The 20,702-nt window shown below is 39.3% G+C and overlaps 1 protein-coding gene across 4 annotated transcripts in view; it reads left to right on the top strand.

Annotated features, from left to right (window-relative positions):
• Nucleotides 1-20,702, top strand: part of VPS13A (vacuolar protein sorting 13 homolog A) — a 767,672-nt gene that overhangs the window by 562,622 nt on the left and 184,348 nt on the right. For all 4 annotated transcript variants that reach the window (XM_053702484.1, XM_053702483.1, XM_053702481.1 and 1 more), the window contains exons 51-54: nt 818-946; nt 1,102-1,235; nt 10,566-10,695; nt 16,682-16,914. In XM_053702484.1, the coding sequence (XP_053558459.1) occupies nt 818-946; nt 1,102-1,235; nt 10,566-10,695; nt 16,682-16,914 (626 nt within the window). The remainder of the gene's footprint in view (nt 1-817; nt 947-1,101; nt 1,236-10,565; nt 10,696-16,681; nt 16,915-20,702) is intronic.

The following is a 20,702-nucleotide window of genomic DNA, read 5'->3' as shown; positions in this document are numbered from 1 at the left end:
TGTGGAAGCACACCAATCCTCAATCAAAACAAATGTAACACAATGTAATAAGAACAATAATAATGTATACAACAACACTAAAAATAAACAGCAGAATACCAGAGAGAAAAAAAATATATAACCTTGTGACTGGAAACACAATAAATGTCCAATAGCTAAATGATATCCTGTACGTCACAATAGCTCCAGATGATTGCAAAGGTCAGCTCTCTGTCGTAGGGGGGTCAAAATCCTGATGATAACAGAAGGTCTGAAAAAAGAAACACAGAGGCGCCCAATGGCCTAATACCACAATGCCAAGGGACAAGCAAAATATGTAAGACTAATACTCACAAACGAATAGCACCAAAAAGTGCAAGGAAGCAGACTGGAACCTCACAGTTGCCAAGCAAACTGAACAGACGCAGAGATAATTCTGTAGTACTTCTTCACCAGTGAGGTCCTCCTGGTTCCTAGAGGGGAGGATATAGAGCCAGCATAGCCCAGTACAGTTTGTACAAATATATGTGTATGTCAATCTGTGTAATCCCTTTGTGAGCGTTAAACAGATAGCTAGGGTCAGTAATGTGTTAGAACATGTTATATTTGCCTTAGCATTTCCCTTGGTCATGTTTTTCTTTGGGTTCCTTCTCTTTGTTTTTAAGGGGATTTGATATTTTTGGCACTATGGGATATATCTTGCTATGGTATGTTTAAATGACAATACAGTGTCCTTTCTAAATGGTTGGGTTATATTTATTGCTAATTTATACAACATATGTAAAAATATATATTTATTTTTTTTGTTATTCTTGTGTCCAATATTTTTAAATTGTAGTGCATTCCCTTTTGGCCGGAAAATACCAACAATAAATTGCTTATTCAAGTAGATGGCTGCAAGACTCCTCCCAAGAAAATACATTTTAATAAACAAGATAACAATACTTTACTACATCTGGATGATAAGGTAATCAGTCTAATTTTACTTATGGTGCTTCATGTTAGTTGGTGAACTGACATATCCAGCTATGTTTTTGTGTGGTGGTACCAAAGGGAAAAGAAAATGAATGTTACAAGTGGCCACATGCATTAACATGTGATGCTTTTGTTATTATTTCACAGCTTGGGGGTATAATCGTAGACGTCACTCTAAGAGAGCATTCTACAGTCATCACATTCTCAGATTACCACAAGGGTGCTGCTCCATTTCTCCTAATTAACAACACAAAGTCAGAGACTATTGAATTTTACCAGAGGTAAGATATGCAATATACACCAATATAAAGAGTAGTATGATACATCTTTGTTTTGTAAAACATGATAAACTAATACATTTAAGTGGCTACATAATTCACAAGATAGCTATATCTAAAGCAGCATAGCAAAGACACTAACGTTCTAAGATACAATACATTGGTTAAAAGGCCATGTTGCTCAATATAAATTCTTATTTATCCTTGATGCAACTGTGAAAAAGGAAACGTTTTATGGCGTACACCTGGGATTTTCTTTATTTAAATTTAGTGATTTTAAATTCTGACAAACTGCTCCACATATTTCTAAAGGTCTTATCCTAACTAGCATATCAATTCATCAGCACACTGAATTATTTCACTTTGATTACTGCTCCGTTACCGTATTGAATCCAGCCTCTCTCTAAGATTTCTCCTACATTGGTGTATCCTGTCCACGGCTTCATCCTTACTTGTGGGATATTCTCAATCCCTACAGGAAGTGGCAAAGAGAGCACACAGCAAAGCTGTCCATATAGCTCCCCTCAGGCTCCGCCCCCCCAGTCATTCTCTTTGCCGCTCTAACTAGTAGCATCTCCCCGGGGGTGGTAAAGAGTATGTGGTGTTAGTTGTAGTTTTTTATTTCTTCTATCAAGAGTTTGTTATTTTAAAATAGTGCCGGCTTGTACTATTTACTCTGCAGCAGAAAGTGAAGAAGATTTCTGCTAAGAGGACTATAATTTTAGCACCAGTAACTAAAATCCATTGCTGTTCCCACGCAGGACTGTTGAAACCAGATAACATCAGTTGGGGGGAACAGTTTGCAGGCTTAACTGCTTCAGGTATGATCAGTCATTTTTCTAACAAGACCCAGTAATGCTAGAAGACTGTCAGAAATTCCCTCTGGGATAGGTAAGCCATTGTTATTAGATTCAGCAATAAAAGGATGGCTTATTTTAAGGGCTTATGCTGGTTGACACTATTGTGGGCTAATCGATTGCTTTTTAGCAAGTTTTCAACTTAAATAGGTGTTCTTTTTTATCAACTTAAAACACTTTTGGGGATTAATTTGCGCCTGGCACTTAGTTAGACACCTAATCTAGTCAGAAAGGCCCCTCCACTCTGGTATGCAGAGGAAGGAAGCCTCATTTTCGCGCCTCAATTGTGCACTTGTTTTGACTAGCCAGTTCATGCAGCTTCACGTGGGGAGTCCGGAGGCATCAGGAAGGGCTCGAGGGAGGCTTATATTCTTACCAAAATAACCCTAAGGAAGGTAAAAGCCACAGGGCAAGCTGTGGCAGAGTACTGTAGTGTGTTAACCGGTTAACTGCTGTTATTAGCTCCGGTTTGGGCATTAAGGGGTTAATTGGTCTGAAAATTTGTGGGCAACCTTTTCAAAGCATTATGACACTGGTGAAAATTTCATAAACATCGGATGTGTTTTTGATGGTTTTTTTCATGTTTCAGTAATAAAGTGTGCACTTTTATTATTTAAAGAGACAGTAACGCTTTTGTCAAAAATACATTTTATTGCATTGAAGTTACTTTTAAGTCTGTTAAACATGTCTGAACCTTCAGATAGCCTATGTTCTCTATGTTCAAAGGCCAAGGTGGTTCCCCCATTAAATTTATGTGTGAAATGTGCTATAGCGTCCAAACAGCTTAAGGACCGTACAATTACACTTAAAGATATAGCCCAAGATGATTCTTTAGCTGAAGGGTGTGAAGATAGCTCGCTATCCTCCCCTTCTGTGTCAACACCAGCTATGCCCGCGCAAGCGATGCCCAGTACATCTAACGCACCAATTGCGATTACTATGCAACAGTTAGCGGCAGTAATGGATAATTCTCTCTCAGCATTTTTATCCAAACTGCCAGCTTTTCCTAGGAAGCGTGATTGCTCAGTTTTAAACACAGAAAATGAGCAAGCTGACGCAGAGGATAATTTATCTGTAGTGCCCTCACATCAATCTGACTTGGCGGTGAGGGAGGGCCTGTCTGAGGGAGAAATTTCTGACACAGGGAAAGTTTCTCAGCAGGCAGAGCCTGATGCCATAGCATTTAAATTTAAGCTAGAACACCTCCGCGCCCTACTTAAGGAGGTCCTAGCTACACTTGATCATTGTAATCCTTTGGTGATCCCTGAAAAATTGTGTAAAATGGACAAATTCTTAGAGGTCCCAGTACACACTGATGCATTTCCGATACCTAAGAGGGTGGCGGATATCGTGACTAAGGAATGGGAGTAGCCAGGTGTACCCTTTGTTCCCCCTCCTATATTTAAGAAAATGTTCCCAATTGTTGACCCTAGAAGGGACGCATGGCAGACGGTCCCTAAGGTAGAGGGGGCAGTTTCAACGCTAGCTAAGCGCACGACTATACCAATCGAAGACAGTTGTGCTTTCAAAGATCCTATGGATAAAAAATTAGAAGGTTTACTTAAGAAAATCTTTGTTCAACAGGGTTTTCTTCTTCAACCAATTTCTTGCATTATTCCTGTAACCACTGCAGCGGCTTTTTGGTTTGAGGAACTAGAAAACTCGCTCCAAAAGGAGAGATGATGAAGTCATGGACAGAATTCACGCCCTGAAGTTGGCTAATTCTTTCATTACAGACGCCGCTTTCCAGTTAGCTAAATTAGCGGCGAAAAATTCTGGTTTTGCAATTGTGGCGCGCAGAGCGCTTTGGTTAAAGTCTTGGTCGGCGGATGTGTCGTCCAAAACAAAATTACTTAATATTCCTTTCAAGGGTAAGACCCTATTTGGGCCAGAGTTGAAGGAAATTATTTCAGATATCACTGGGGGAAAGGGCCATGCCCTTCCACAGGATAGACCTTTCAAGGCTAAAAATAAGTCTAATTTTCGTTCCTTTCGCAATTTCAGGAACGGACCGACTTCCACCTCTACAGCCACTAGGCAAGAGGGTAACGCATCCCAGCCCAAACCAGTATGGAAGCCATTGCAAGGCTGGAACAAGGGCAAACAGGCCAAGAAGCCTGCTGCTGCTACCAAGACAGCATGAAGGGGTAGCCCCCGATCCGGACCGGATCTAGTAGGGGCAGACTTTCTCTCTTTGCTCAGGCTTGGGCAAGAGATGTTCTGGACCCCTGGGCACTAGAAATTGTTTCTCAGGGGTATCTTCTAGAGTTCAAGGACCTTCCTCCAAGGGGAAGGTTCCACATGTCTCGCTTATCTTTAGACCAGATAAAGAGACAGGCATTCTTACGTTGCGTAGAAGACCTATTAAAGATGGGAGTGATACACCCAGTTCCAACAGCGGAACAAGGACTGGGTTTTTACTCAAACCTGTTTGTAGTTCCCAAAAAAGAAGAAACTTTCAGGCCAATTCTGGACTTAAAAATTCTAAACAAATTCCTCAGAGTTCCATCATTCAAAATGGAAACCATTCGGACAATTTTACCAACGATCCAGGAGGGTCAATACATGACTACCGTGGACTTAAAGGATGCGTACCTGCATATTCCTATCCACAAAGATCACCATCAGTTCCTGAGGTTCGCCTTTCTGGACAAACATTACCAGTTCGTGGCTCTTCCGTTCGGTTTAGCCACTGCTCCCAGAATTTTCACAAAGGTGCTAGGGTCCCTTCTAGCGGTGCTAAGGCCGAGGGGCATTGCAGTAGCACCTTACCTAGACGACATTCTAATACAAGCGTCGTCCCTTCCCAAAGCAAGGGCTCATACAGACATTGTTTTAGCCTTTCTCAGATCTCACGGGTGGAAGGTGAACATAGAAAAAAGTTCCCTGCCCCCGTCCACAAGGGTTCCCTTTCTGGGAACAATAATAGACTCTGTAGAAATGAAGATCTTTCTGACAGAGGTCAGGAAGTTAAAGCTTCTGAACGCTTGTCGAGTTCTTCAATCCATTCCTCAGCCCTCCATAGCTCAGTGCATGGAGGTAATAGGACTAATGGTTGCGGCAATGGACGTGGTTCCTTTTGCTCGAATTCATTTAAGACCATTGCAACTGTGCATGCTCAAACAGTGGAATGGGGATTATGCAGACTTGTCTCCCCAGATTCAAATGGACCAGAAAACCAGAGACTCACTCCTCTGGTGGCTGTCTCTAGATCACCTGTCTCAGGGAATGAGTTTCCGCAGACCGGAGTGGATCATCTGTCTGGGAGTCCCTGAAGGCTCAGGGTCTATGGTCTCGGGAAGAATCTCTTCTCCCGATAAACATATTGGAATTGAGAGCGATATTCAATGCGCTCCAGGCATGGCCTCAACTAGCGGAGGCCAGATTCATCAGATTTCAGTCGGACAACATGACGACTGTAGCGTAAATGAATCATCAGGGGGGAACGAAGAGTTCCCTGGCGATGAGAGAGGTATCCAAGATCATCAAATGGGCAGAGGATCGCTCCTGCCATCTATCAGTAATTCACATCCCAGGAGTGGACAACTGGGAAGTCGTCAGACTTTCCATCTGGGGGAGTGGGAACTTCACCCAGAGGTTTTTGCCCAGTTAACTCAACTATGGGGCATTCCGGATCTGGATCTGATGGCGTCATGTCAGAACTCAAAAGTTCCATGTTACGGGTCCAGGTCCAGGGATCCCAAGGCGACACTGGTAGATGCCTTAGCAGCGCCTTGGTCGTTCAATCTAGCTTATGTCTTTCCACCGTTTCCTCTTCTCCCACGGCTAGTAGCCAGGATCAAACAGGAGAAGGCTTCGGTAATTCTGATAGCTCCTGCGTGGCCACGCAGGACCTGGTATGCAGACCTGGTGAATATGTCATCGGTTCCACCATGGAAGCTACCTTTGAGGCAGGACCTTCTAATTCAAAGTCCATTCCTACATCCAAACCTAGTCTCTCTGCAACTGACTGCTTGGAGATTGAACGCTTGATTCTAGCTAAGCGTGGGTTTTCGGATTCAGTTATAGATACCCTGATTTGGGCTAGAAAGCCTGTCACTAGGAAAATTTACCATAAGATATGGCGGAAATATCTTTGTTGGTGCGAATCCAAGGGTTACTCATGGAGTAAGATTAGGATTCCAAGGATTTTAGCTTTTCTCCAAGAAGGATTGGAGAAAGGTTTGTCAGCTAGTTCCTTAAAAGGACAGATATCATCTCTGTCTGTTTTGTTACACAAACGTCTGGCAGCAATGCCAGATGTTCAGGAGTTTGTGCAGGCTTTAGTCAGAATCAAGCCTGTCTACAGACCTGTGGCTCCTCCATGGAGTCTAAATCTAGTTCTTTCAGTTCTTCAGGGGGTTCCGTTTGAACCTCTACATTCCATAGATATTAAGTTACTATCTTGGAAAGTTTTGGTTGCTATCTCTTCCGCTAGAAGAGTTTCTGAATTGTCTGCTTTGCAGTGTAATTCACCCTATCTGGTGTTTCATACAGATAAGGTCGTTTTACGTACCAAACCTGGTTTTCTTCCAAAAGTGGTTTCCAATAAGAATATTAACCAGGAAATAGTTGTTCCTTCTCTGTGTCCTAACCCAGCTTCTAACAAGGAACGTCTGTTACACAATCTCGATGTGGTTCGTGCTTTGAAGTTTTACCTAAAAGCAACTAAAGATTTCAGACAAACTTCGTCCTTGTTTGTTGTCTATTCTGGTAAGAGGAGAGGTCAAAAGGCGACTGCGACCTCTCTGTCTTTCTGGCTGAAAAGCATCATCCGGTTGGCTTATGAGACTGCTGGAAGGCAGCCTCCTGAACGAATTACAGCTCACTCTACTAGAGCTGTGGCTTCCACTTGGGCTTTCAAGAATGAGGCTTCTGTTGAACAGATCTGTAAGGCAGCGACTTGGTCTTCACTGCATAGATTTGCCAAATTTTACAACTTCGATACTTTTGCTTCTTCGGAGGCTATTTTTGGGAGAAAGGTTTTGCAAGCAGTGGTGCCTTCCGTTTAGGTTACCTGACTTGTTCCCTCCCTTCATCCATGTCCTAAAGCTTTGGTATTGGTTCCCACAAGTAAGGATGAAGCCGTGGACCGGATACACCAATGTAGGAAAAAACAGAATTTATGTTTGCCTGATAAATTTCTTTCTCCTACGGTGTATCCGGTCCACGGCCCACCCTGGCATTTTAGTCAGGTTCAAATTTATTTTTATAAACTACAGTCACCACTGCACCCTATAGTTCTCCTTTTTCTCCTAACCGTCAGTCGAATGACTGGGGGGGCGGAGCCTGAGGGGAGCTATATGGACAGCTTTGCTGTGTGCTCTCTTTGCCACTTCCTGTAGGGATTGAGAATATCCCACAAGTAAGGATGAAGCCGTGGACCGGATACACCGTAGGAGAAAGAAATTTATCAGGTAAACATAAATTCTGTTTTTTAAAGATCCTTCTTTGAGTGGCATCTGTTCTAGCCAATCACAGCCTCACCATGCGCCCCATGAAAAAATCTATCTGCACGTTCCTGTGCTCGGAACACTGACATGTTATTGAAATGCGCATGTGCTACAACTTACGCTATTTGCGCATTATAATAAGTGAATTAGCTGCTTTGCTAACAGTAAACAGTGCATCTGTTTAAAGCAAACAGTCAATCATTTCCCTTATTATACTGCGCAAATAGCATAAGTTGTAGCGCATGCGGATTTCAATAATATGTCAGCGTTCCGAGCACGGGAGCATGCAGATAGACTTTTTCATGGGGCGCAAGGTGACGCTGTGATTGCCTAGAACAGATGCCACTCAAAGAAGGATCTTCAAAAATCTTAGAGAGAGGCTGGATTCAATACCGTAACGTAACAGTAATAAAAGTGAAATATTTCAGTGTGCTGATGAATTTATTAATAAAAAAAGCATATTGAAATACTAGTTAGGATAAGACCTTTAGTGGAACAGTTTTTAAAGTGATGGTAAATTCTGACAATGTATGTAAATTCACCTGATTAACTGCTGTGAGGGGAGTTACCATTCAGCTGCCCTTTTTACTTTCATCTGCATAGTGGAAAAAAAGGCAAACAGCCAATCAGCATCATTATTGCTGCTTTCACACTTTGCTTTTTACTGTGATCTCATTGATTGCCCCAAAATGCCAACCTTGTATTGGGAGCTGTGCCACATTTATGCAGAAAATAATTCCTTCAGGTATAAGATCTTTTTTTTACGCCCATTACATTGATGATTTGTTTTTTTTTCTATGGAAAGGAACTATGGTACTATTGAAGTGGAAGGTCATAGAATAAATTTAGCCAATTTTTGTAAGCAAACTCTAGGCTATAATACATTGAGAGCTACATCTTGCTACCCTAAGCATACAATGAAGACTTTCCTGAAAGGAGAATTTATTAGGATTAAACTAAACTGTACTACAACATTTGAGGATGCCTTAATTAAGAGATTAGTATAAAGGGTTACAGTTCTAAAGAGTTGAGTGATGTTAAATTGGTGGTAGATAATATATCCAACCAGGTGTTCCTACAGGGTAATAGAAGGAAACAATACGGAGAAATAAACTGTGTGTTGTTTATAACAGAATGTTCTAAAGAGTTCAATAAGATCTGTGTAATATAATTTTATATCCCTTTTAAGGGATATAGAAAATCATGAATCCAAAACAGTTCTATCTAAATACACTATATGGGCAAAAGTTTGTGGACATCTGACCATTACACCTATATGAACTTGTTTAGCATCCCATTCCAAAACTATTGGCATTAATATAAAGTTCTGCACCTCCCCCCCTTTATGGCTATAACAGCTTTCCATAAAATTCTGTAGTGTGTCTGTGGGAATTTGTGCCCATTCGGCCAAAAAAGCATTTGTGAGGTCAGCCTCTGATGCTAGGCAAGAAGGTCTGGCTTGTAATCAGCATTCCAATTCATGGGGTTGAGGTTAGGACTCTGTGCAGGCTACTCAAGTTTCTTCACACCAAACTCGTCAAACCATGTCTTCATGGACCTTTCTTTGTGCACAGTCATGCTGGAGCAGGAAAGGACCTTGTCCATACTGCTGGAAAACAAGGGGGTAAACCACTTAATTGCACTAAAAGAGGAAATCTTCCTAAAAATGGGCACTCTCCCACGGTGACCAGCAGATACGAGAAAAGCAAAAAAGGAAAATAAAGGAAGAGATAATGAAGCTAAATCCTCAAAATACAAAGGAAATATAGACAAAAAAAGATGTCATAAGAGTTAAAAATGAGTTTACTATAATATAATTTAATTAATATCAGATAAAATACATAAAACCAAACAAAATGCATAAAACCACATATACAGTATTTTGTTTTGTGTTTTGTATCCCTTGCGTATGGATAATGCACTCAAATAAGACAATAGGGCATATTAAATATAACCTGATATATTAGAATTCATGAATAACATTTAGCTGGACTTTGAAAAATATGTATGAAAACAAAGCAAAATGGCCAAATGAGATATCTTAAAAAAACTGTCTTATAAGAGCAACGTCCAATGATTAAGCAATCTGTCCAAACTTTGAGTAGTAGAAAAAATAGAAATGTGCACGCACTATTAAAAGAAGCACTAGTTGAGTGCTTGAAGTACAAAATTAAGGTTCCCTCAAAACCTGCAGCTAAGAGGGCTCTGTACTTACAAAATCTTCACCACGGCAACACCAAAATTACCTGCCCTTCCAGAGGAACACTGAAACACTGCGCTTGTGAGCAGTTGATACAAAAACAGCCCCGTTTGTAATCCAACACTTCAGCTATGTGAAGGAGATGAAAGGGTTGTCTGAACTTTTGCAGATGAAAACACCTAGAGTATACGACTAAGTCTTCACTCTTAGGCGTCCGTGATTCAAACAAAGTGCTGACCTTTCCCCTTCACCTGTTAACGCGTTTTAGCCTTCTGACAAAGGCCAATCAGAAGGCCGAAACATGTTACCAAGAGTTGTTTATATGTTAATGGTTAAAGTGCCTAAGCATACGTCCCTGCTTTTCAACACAAGATACCAAGATCCCTTTAATGTGTGGAAAAAATGTTCATGTCAGCTTTTTACATATATGATGCATTACTCACATCAAGTGATTTAAAATATGGGTAACATTTCTATTAAATAAATAAAAATAACGTATCTAAATTAAAGTGTGTTATTATAAAACCTTATTTTAGCTCAAGCCATGCATGTGTGTGTGTATATATATATATATATATATATATATATATATATATATATATATATACACACACACACATGTATATACATATATATCCTGTATACAGATAAGGAACATGTAACAATTAATTAATTGTTATTATTATGTATTTATAAAGCATCTCCAAATTCCATAGCACTGAATTGAAATATGATTACTAGAATTTAAAAAAAAAAAAATTACTGTTAGAACATTTACCCTGGAACAGAAGAATATTTTTTTTATGCATGTGGTCTGTTTCAGCTCTATCCCTGTAGATATAGACAACCTTCCACCAGGGAAAGCTCTACAGTACACTTGGGTAGAACCAACAAGTCAACGAGAGTTAAGCTGGAGATGCGGTGCAAACACTGGTACTGTTGGTCCCACGGAGGTCAGTATGAATTTGCCTATTATTTTCTTCTGTTACTATATTTGTTTCTTGTTAACCTGTGACTGCTTACAAATAATTATCATAAAAGAAGCTTGCCGTATATGTGCATGTGTGAATGCATATAAACTATTATTGTCAAGCTCACCATTTGGTTGTATTTGCATCATGTGCTGCAAGGTGTGGGGAACTACATCAGCCAATTACTAACCAAGGAATGGTTACAGATGTTTAAGCAAATTAGTAAATCCACTTCCTCTATATTGGTTATTAAAATAAACATAAAATTTCTTTCTTAATATGAGGAAGTCCACGGCATTATTCCTTACTGTTAGGAAATACTGAACCTGGCCACCAGGAGGAGGCAAAGACACCCCAGCCAAAGGCTTAAATACTCCCCCCACGTCCCTCATATTCCAGTCATTCTTTGCCTTTTGTCACAGGAGGTTGGCAGAGAAGTGTCAGAAGATTCGGAGTAGTTCCTTATAAAGGGTATCTACCCTTCAAAATGAGACTGGAGTTTAATTAGTCTTGTCAGCCTCTCAGTGAGAGTATTGATGAAAGTTAGAGTCTGGAGATGCAGGGAGAGTCTTTCCCTCGTATTAACAGCTCCTAAGCAATCAGTGTTGACGAGTTTCACTGCCTGCTTCCATCAGTCAAGTTCAAGACTGTCAACTTGAGAGGCTGTGTTTCTGTTCCACGGCATAGATTCCGGTAAGATCAGTTTTTACACATATGCTAACGCCAGAAGACAGGGTCACAGTGTGGCTCCTTTTATCTGTATGGAATCAAGGGTTAATATCTCCGGAGGGGAATTATTGAACAGTGGGGATTAATCACATAAGTTTATTTGATTATGCTGCGACATGTGTGAGATGGTAGGCTCAGGCAGATGTTGGAACGTACAGGGTTTTATTTTCGTTTTGGGAGCTGTGCAGCCTGAAAGGGCTTGGCGCTTTTTTTTTGCTATTATAGCAGGCGCGGTCCTGCATTGCGCACCATGTGACCGGGTGTGGTCACAATTATTCCCTCTTTCCTGACTGTGCGGTTTACGGAGAAGAAGCGTTTCTCTGTTTGGCCTGGGTCATAGGAGGTGGTGAGTGCCCCAGCCATTGGGAAAATAAAGGTGCTCAATAGTCTGCTTTGTAAGCACAAGCTATGGAGGATTCTGATGCGGTAGCGGGTACTCCCTCTTTACCTAAATCTTATACCTGTCTATATTGTGAGGTGGCTGCGGTATACCTGCCCACTCAACTATGTTCCACATGCCTTGATAAAGTAATCATGTCAAAGAAGGTTAATATGTTTGATACCACTGAGTCGTCCACCTCTGAGGAATCTCCGTCCCGTGAGGTCCGCACCCTACAGTCATCTCCTAATACACATGCAGCTTCCCGTAGCACCTCCTAATCCTCCATCTGGAGGGGGCCTTTTACCACCAGAATTTACTGTGCAGTTACAAATGGCGGTGTCTGCGGCCTTTAGTGCTTTACCTCGCCCTGCTAAGCGCAAGCAAAAGGTCAAATATTGCTATCCTTCCCAGGGGTCATCAACTAGTTTATTGGAATTATCTGATACAAGATTATCTGATGATGAAGGCGCCTCTGATACTTCAAAGGGTGCTCTTTCTGGGTCAGAATCTGCTGCCTCTAAACCTCCAGCTTTAGATTTAGGATTGAGCATTTATGCTTTCTGTTAAAGGAAGTTTTGGCTACGTTAGAGGTTCCAGAGCCCAAATTGCCTGAGGAACCTTTGATTCCTAAGTTAGATAAGGTCTACGAGGACAGGGTGGTACCACAAACTTTCCCAGTTCATGTAAAGATGGCGAATAGTATTAAGAATGAATGGGAAAGGATTGGTCTTCATTTTCCCCTTCTTCCTCCTTTAAGAAATTGTTCCCAGACCCTCAATTGGAGTTGTGGGGTTCCATCTTCAAGGTGGATGGCGCTATCTCCACGCTTGTTAAACGCACTACTATGTAAGGATAGTTCGTTGTTTAAAGAGCCCATGGATAAGAAGATACAAACTCTGTTAAGAAAGATGTTTCAACATACGGGATAGTTGTTTCAACCGGCAGCGGCTGGTGGAGGGTCCCCTCGATGTGATCCAGGAAAGAATTAAGGCCTTAAGGGTGGCTAATTCCTTTATTTGTGATTTAAATATGCAAATTATTCGCCTGAACAATAAGGCTTCAGGTTTTTCTGTTCAAGCCCGTAGGGCACTCTGGCTGAAGTCCTGGTCTGTGGACATTACTTCTAAGTCCAGACTTCTTTCCCTTCCCTTTAAGGGAAAAATGTATTTGGTCCAGGCCTGGACTCAATGATCTCCACGGTTACTGGAGGCAAGGGTGCCTTTTTACCGCAAGATAAGAAGAACAAGCCTAAGGGACAAGGTCCTAATTTTCGTTCCTTTCGTTCTGATAAATCCCAACGTCAGCAGCCCTCTGCAAAGCCCGAGCAATCCAAGGGTACTTGGAAACCGGCTCAGTCCTGGAATAAATCCAAGTTGAGCAAGAAGCCCGCCGAGACAAAGTCGGCATGAAGGGGCGGCCCCCCGATCTGGTTCTGGATCACGTAGGAGGCAGACTGTCGTTCTTTTTGGATGCTTGGTTTGGGGACGTGCAAGACCCATGGGTCCTGGAGGTCATCGCTTAGGAATACAAGGGGCAGATTTCTCCTATCAAACCTGTCTTCCAGGCCAGAAAAGAGAGAAGCCTTTCTGGGGTGCGTAAGGGATCTCTCCTCCCTAGGAGTTATTGTCCTGGTACCTCTCACAGAAAGTGGTTTGGATACTATTTCAACCTTTTTTGTGGGCCCAATTCTGGACCTTAAGTGCTTAAACAAATTCCTATCTGTCCCCTCGTTCAAGATGGAGACGATAAGGTCCATCCTTTACTTATTTCAGGAACAACAGTTCATGACCACTATAGATCTGAAGGATGCTTACCTTCACGTTCCAATCCACAAGGAACACTTCAAATTTCTAAGGTTTGCGTTCCTGGACAAGCACTTCCAGTTTATTGCACTTCCGTTTGGTCTAGCTACTGCTCCAAGAGTTTTTACAAAGGTTCTAGGGGCTCTGCTTGTATTGCAGTAGCGCCATACTTGGACAATATTCTGGTTCAAGCACCATCTTGTCGTCTTGCACAAGACCGTTCGAAATATCTTCTGTTTCTTCTTTGATCTCATGGATGGAAGATAAACTTAAAAAGAGTTCTCTTATTTCCAGTACCAGGGTGGAATTCTTGGGTACTTTAATAGACTCCATATCCATGAGGATAGTTCTTACAGACCAGAGACATTACAAGCTAACTTCCGCTTGTCTTGCCCTCTAGACCTCCTGTTTTTTTTTGTATTATAGATTAGTTTATTTAATTGTATTTTAGTTTAGCTAATTGTAGTTAATTTATTTAATTAATTTAATGATAGTGTAGTGTTAGGTGTATTTGTAACTTAGGTTAGGATTTATTTTACAGGTAATTTTGTACTTATTTTAGCTAGGTAGCTATTAAATAGTTAACTATTTAATAGCTATTGTACCTAGTTAAAATAAATACAAAGTTGCCTGTAAAATAAATATAAATCCTAAAATAGCTACAATGTAATTATTAGTTATATTGTAGCTATATTAGGGTTTATTTTATAGGTAAGTATTTAGTTTTAAATAGGAATAATTTTTTAAATTATAGGAATATTATTTAGTTTAATTAAAATTTATATTTAACTTAGGGGGGTGTTGGGGTTAGAGTTAGGTTTAGGGGTTAATAACTTTATTATTGTAGCGGCGACGTTGTGGGAGGGAGATTAGGGATTAATAATTGTAGGTAGGTGGCGACGATGTTAGGGAGGGCAGATTAGGGGTTAATAAAATGTATTATAGTGTTTGCGAGACGGGAGTGCAGCGGTTTAGGGGTTAATACATTTATTATAGTGGCGGCAAGGTCCGGTCGGCAGATTAGGGGTTAATAAGTGTAGTTAGGTAGCGGCGATGTTGGGGGGGGGGGCAGATTAGGGGGTAATAAATATAATGTAGGTGTCGGCGATGTTAGGGGCAGCAGATTAGGGGTTCGTAGCTATAATGTAGGTGGCGGCGGTGTCCGGTCGGCAGATTAGGGGTTAAAAATTTTTATTAGAGGGTTGGCGATGTGGGGGGGGGCTTGGTTTAGAGGTACATAGGTAGTTTATGGGTGTTAGTGTACTTTATAGCACAGCAGTTAGGAGCTTTATATTCCGAACTACTGACTTTTTTTGGCGGTAGGAGTCTTCTCGGTAGAGGCTCTACCGCTCACTTGTTCCAAGACTCCAAATACCAGCGTTAGGCAAATCCCATTGAAAACATAGGATACGCAATTGACGTAAGGGGATCTGCGGTAGCCTGGAGTCGCGGAAAGGAAGTGAGCGGTAGACCCTTTCCTGGCTGACTCTAAATACCAGCGGGGGGTAAAAAGCAGCGTTAGGACCCCTTAACGCTGCTTTTGACAGCTAACGCCAAACTCTAAATCTATGCCTTAGTTGTTCTCTTTTACGGCACCATTCATACCCTCTGTCCCTTGTTCCCTTGGCAGAATGACTGGGAAGTGGGGGGAGGAGTATTTAAGCCTTTGGCTGGGGTGTCTTTGCCTCCTCCTGGTGGCCAGGTTCAGTATTTCCCAACAGTAAGGAATGATGCCGTGGAAATTATCAGGTAAGCATAATTTATGTTTTTTATGTCAATGGTATCTTACGCCTATAAGACAAGGACAGATATTGCCAAACAAATTATTGGAGGGCTTGTGTAGAAAAAGGCACACAATTCCATATTTGGTGGAAATGTTCACTCAATCGTTTTTCGACCTATATCAAAATTAAAATGGCAAAGGCTCTCTTACTTCAATTACCTATGAGACGCTTTTCTTTCTATTTAATAAATCTCCCAAAATAAGATGTGTATAATGTTTAAATTGGTTAATTATCATGATTAATAGCACAAAACAATTGACCCCTGTCACTGTGTCCTGAAAAATAAAACCTCATCTTCTGTCTCTATTTGGAAAGATAAAGTACCTTTTGTTTTGAAAATGGAGAAATACCATTACACACTGATCAAACATGTAGATGATTACTATTATATCTGTTTTCTCTGGGGTGATTATATGTCGAAAGTAGTGTAACTATAAAACAGCAAAGCACTGTCTTTTGTGAAAAGGTATGACTCTGTACAAATTTATTTTATTTGTTAACATTATTTTGAATATTTTAATTAAAATATATATATATATATATATATATATATATATATATATATATATTAATATTTTTGTCAAATTCCAGTCTTGCTGATTAACAATGTGTTTTTGATTATTGAGAATTGATATTTTAAAGTGTACTGTAGTTTCAATTACCAATAATTTTATCACCCTGTTTCCATAGTGTATTTAAAGCATTGCATTGTAACTTTTATTTTCTTTAAATTAAACAATAAAAATGTTTAACACTACACCTTAATCGTAATTATGGCTTCGTAATCCCTGTAATCCTGTTCAACACGTATAATAATATTTATTACACCCAAGTGGGCACCCCTGTGGGTGTCTAGTATGTTTTTCTAATTTGACAAGGCTATTGATACAGCTAGTATGAAGCCCCATTGATAGAAAGCTAAGCGAGCTAATTGAAGACTGACCAGCAACCAAGAAAACATGCACTCATGGGGGAAGCAGAAAATACCGTCATGATTTAGGCAGTGTAAACATTTTTAACTTTCTAAAATCTGTGTTTCCGCAAGCTATAACTATTCAGCAGTTTTTAAACAGTTTCTGTGTGGGCAGAACCAGCCATGATGTCTAATCTGTTAGTGACAACTGCAACATAGTTATGGTTTCTATAGCAGTGAATGTGTAATATAGTATCATTGGTCATACACACATTTAATAGTACCATGAAGATTTGAATACTATCCAAAATAAACCGTTGGGGTTCAACCGAATAAATGCACAATCTGTTTCTTGCAGGACAAGGTTGAATATCTAAGAATGGAGGACAGTGTTATCTATTTTGTGTCATTCCTGGAAGGTTTACAGCGAATTGTACTATTTACGGAAGATGAAGATGTATTCCAAGTGACATATGAAAGTGAGAAAGCTGAACTAGCAGAACAAGAAATAACAATATCTTTGTCAAATGTTGGCATTTCTTTAGTGAACAACTATTCAAAACAGGAAGTATCTTACATTGGAATTACAAGGTAAGTAATGTTGTATGCAAAGAAATGTTCAGTGTGTTTTTGAGGATCCATTAAGGTATAGACAATGTATGTGAGAACAGTTTATTAAAATAAAATTCTCAAATGTATCTTTCTTAAATAGACAGGAAATTTTATTTTTTTAATTGCATTATTACAAAGTTTGTTATATATATTAAGTCTTCAATATACATGAATTAAAACTTTTTAAAATAAATTCTTCATTGATATAAAATACTTATTATTTATGTCATATCACAGAGGGCTTCCTGGGTGTCATGCTCATCAACAAACGCTAAAGTGCCCGCATGTGCAGATTGATAGCCATGATGTCACGGTTAGAAGAATAAGCGTATATCTGGCACTCGCTGGCAGTCACATGACTTACTACTAAGGCCGCCTAACTGTGTCATTCATACTGTAGGAAGTGAGCAAATAAGGCACAGATTCTGGAGAGGCAAAGAAACAAAAAAATATATGATTTTTTTTAAGATCAAGTAAACACTGTAAATAAAATGTTTATTTTTGGACACTGAGCTACTGGCTTTTAGAGTAACAAAGCAGCAATGTTTATTTGTAGAAAGTAAGTCATGTGTCGGCGCTGTTTTTTAACGTCAGGTGAAAGACACATATGCGAGCGGGCGGGAGCTTGTATAAAGAAATTATGCAAATGTATAATTTATTATCGTGCAGCGATTTTAAAATTAAAGGGACACTATACCCAAACATTTTCTTTCATGATTAAGGTAGAGAATACAATTTTAAACAACATTCCAATTTACTTCTATTACCTAATTTGCTTAATTCTTTAGATATACTTTAATGAAGAAATAGCAATGCACACGGTGAACCAATCACAGGAGGCATCTTTGTGCAGCTACCAATCAGCAGCTACTAAGCATATCTAGATATGCTTTTCAGCAAAGAATATCAAGAGAATGAAGCAAATTAGATAATAGAAGTAAATTAGAAAGTTGTTTATAATTGTATGCTCTTTCTAAATCATGAAAGAAAAAAAATTGGTTTTCATGTCCCTTCAAGCTGTGCTGTGCCGTGGCCTAGAGTTTTGGAGTATGGAAGTTTACTGGTCCTTTAAGGCTTTTAGCATGGTATGGTAACTACTATTGACTTTTCTTTTTGTCCTTTTTTAGACCCATAAAGTCACCCAAGCTTTAGAGTTATACATTGCACTTAGGTGGTAGGATTTTTTGTGTGTATTTAAATAAACCCGACCCCTTAAGCCAGAACTAAAGGTGTGGTTGATGAGGGAGGATTTTTGTTGTGCAGGGTTATACAGATCTTTGAAATGTCATTCTAGGGGATTTGGGGAGCTCTATTTAAGTAAAACCATGTGTGAAGTTGGCATTTTAGAATTAACAGTAGGTTAATTTTGAACAATTTACTTTACCTGGGTTTTTGTTAAATCCTGTGTCAGAAGATGTTTGAAGGACTAACGCAGCAAGATGTTATGTGCACACAAAAGAAAGAGGATAATCAAGTGCAACTGAAAATCAGCTGATTTTAGAAGCCAGCATAGTAATGGAGCTTGTCAGAAGGTAATTTGCAGTCTTTGTAAGTGGTTGGAATCCATTGAGACATGAGATGCAAATAATCAGTGAGTAGTCTACAGTCACAAAATAAAGATATCTTTGACGTGAAACAATTGTTTGTTTCCAAACACTGCGTAGCATATGCCCTGAAAAATGTAGACATTTGTCATGTCTAAGTGAATTTATGCACTTGAATACTATTGGAGAGATTTATCTCTATGGAACATCACCATTCTCAGGCCAATGCAAAAAAAAATGCTTGCTATGAAAACTTAGTCTGAATATATCTACAAACATATTGCTATGTATACATGTGTTCTATATATTCCTGTATTTTATGTATTTTTTAAATATTTGCTGGAATTTATCAAGAAAGGGTAATCTATTTTATAGCAGGTACCCAAGGCCACTTTTTAAGGTGGGTATAAGACTCATGTCCTTCCAGTTACAATGATTAGTAGGGAGAAATTGCCTTGATTGTAAGTAGGTTATCTGACCTTAATGCTTTAATGGTTGACAGTGCAGTGTTTAATATGAAAGCCAGATAGCAAAGAATTAAAGGAACACTCAAGACAAAATTAAACTTTCATGATTCAGATAGAGCATGCAATTTTAAACAACTTTTAATTTACTTCCATTAACAAATTGTGAACAGTATTTTTATATTTACACTTTTTGAGTCACCGGCTCCTACTGAGCATGCACAAGAATTCACAAGATTATACTTTGATGCATTTGTGATTGTCTGATGGCTGTCACATGATATAGGAGGAGTGGAAATAGACGTAACCTTGAAATTTGTCAGAAAAAAAATCTTATACTCATTTGAAGTTCATACTAAGTTCTATTACATCGTCTTTTTGTATCATGCATTTGTTGACTGTATTTGCTGGTCCTTAAAGAGTATTAAAAGTTAGTGTGATAAACATTTGTATACAAGCATTTAAAGATATTTCAATGACAGTGACAATGTGTTGTTGATGGTGGATCAATAAGGTTTCTTAATTTATAACTAGTGTATGCTTAAGGGGTGGTGGAAAATATATTGGTTTTAAAGGATAGACTGAATATGAGGATATGAGTAGGTGAAACGGAGGTTAGGAATAGTTTCAAGGAGACAGTTGCTAAGGAGCTGAGTTTGTAGGTTCGTTTGGATGGTTCGTTGGAGAGTCATATTACAGAATTTGAAAGTTGGTGTGAATCTGTGAAATTTAGACTTATTAAATGCTTGAGAAGTTATTTTGTGATAGCAGTTGATGAAGAGTACAAAGGGGTTTGCATTTTGAAGCTTATCTAAAAGATATACAAAATATTAGTTTTCATAAATAATGCACCCTAGGAAAACACTCTTATACCTCTTCAAGGGCCCGATTATCTAAAGCTTTCTTGTCTGTGAGATTATTTAAGAAGTCTTGTCAGTACTGCAAGGTCCATCAAATAATTTTATAAAGACTAATTTTAGCTTGAGAGCAGTTTACCTCGCTATGTGGGGTTCTGAGTGTGAAGTAGAGACAAATACAATATAAGGCTCATGAAAAAAACTTTTGTGTGTTTTCTATCCACACCACTGTTTTTTGTTAATCAGGCCCCCAAGTGAGAAACATACCTCATTGATGCAAGGGCACTTAATGTGAGTAGAAAGCCAAGTGGAACTAGTGAGGACAAAAACAAATTAAATTGTTTTTGCTTTAGGTTCTAGTTTTCACTTTGTCTGCTATTAGTGGAATCAGGTGGGCTCAGGAGCCACTGGTAAAAAATAAAAAATTCTAGCAGTGGCTCATATGTAGCCTTAAATGCCTTTACAGGACTTATGTCTGGTGCTGAAAGCTTTGATGACATCTCTTGTTAATACATTACAGGAAGCATCCCTCTGAAATTTCAACAAAAGTTTCTCTTTTGCTTATTACCTCAGGCAGATATATAGGTGTGTTACAGGTGCCATACTGCTATTCATCGTCTTTGGTCTTTCATTAAGGTAAGGTAGTTTACCTTGCAAGTTCTTGAATTTTAGCCTATGGTTGTTTCTAGTGTCATGTTTCTCCAAATATGTGTCTAACCTCATTTTGTCCAGGTAAGGTAATGAACAACAACTTCATAGCTTTTAATTGGTTTAGTGTTTACACACCTATATCGGAGAATCTAGAAAAACTGACAAATTTCTGTTGATTCCACAAGGACATATCAAATGCGCTTCCAGATGGACTGATTGATAAGCAATCTTATCTTCTAAATGAATGAAGG

Source organism: Bombina bombina, chromosome 2 (genome assembly GCF_027579735.1).
Source record: "Bombina bombina isolate aBomBom1 chromosome 2, aBomBom1.pri, whole genome shotgun sequence".
NCBI classification, from domain to species: domain Eukaryota; kingdom Metazoa; phylum Chordata; class Amphibia; order Anura; family Bombinatoridae; genus Bombina; species Bombina bombina.
This window is presented reverse-complemented; position numbering and strand designations above follow the sequence as displayed.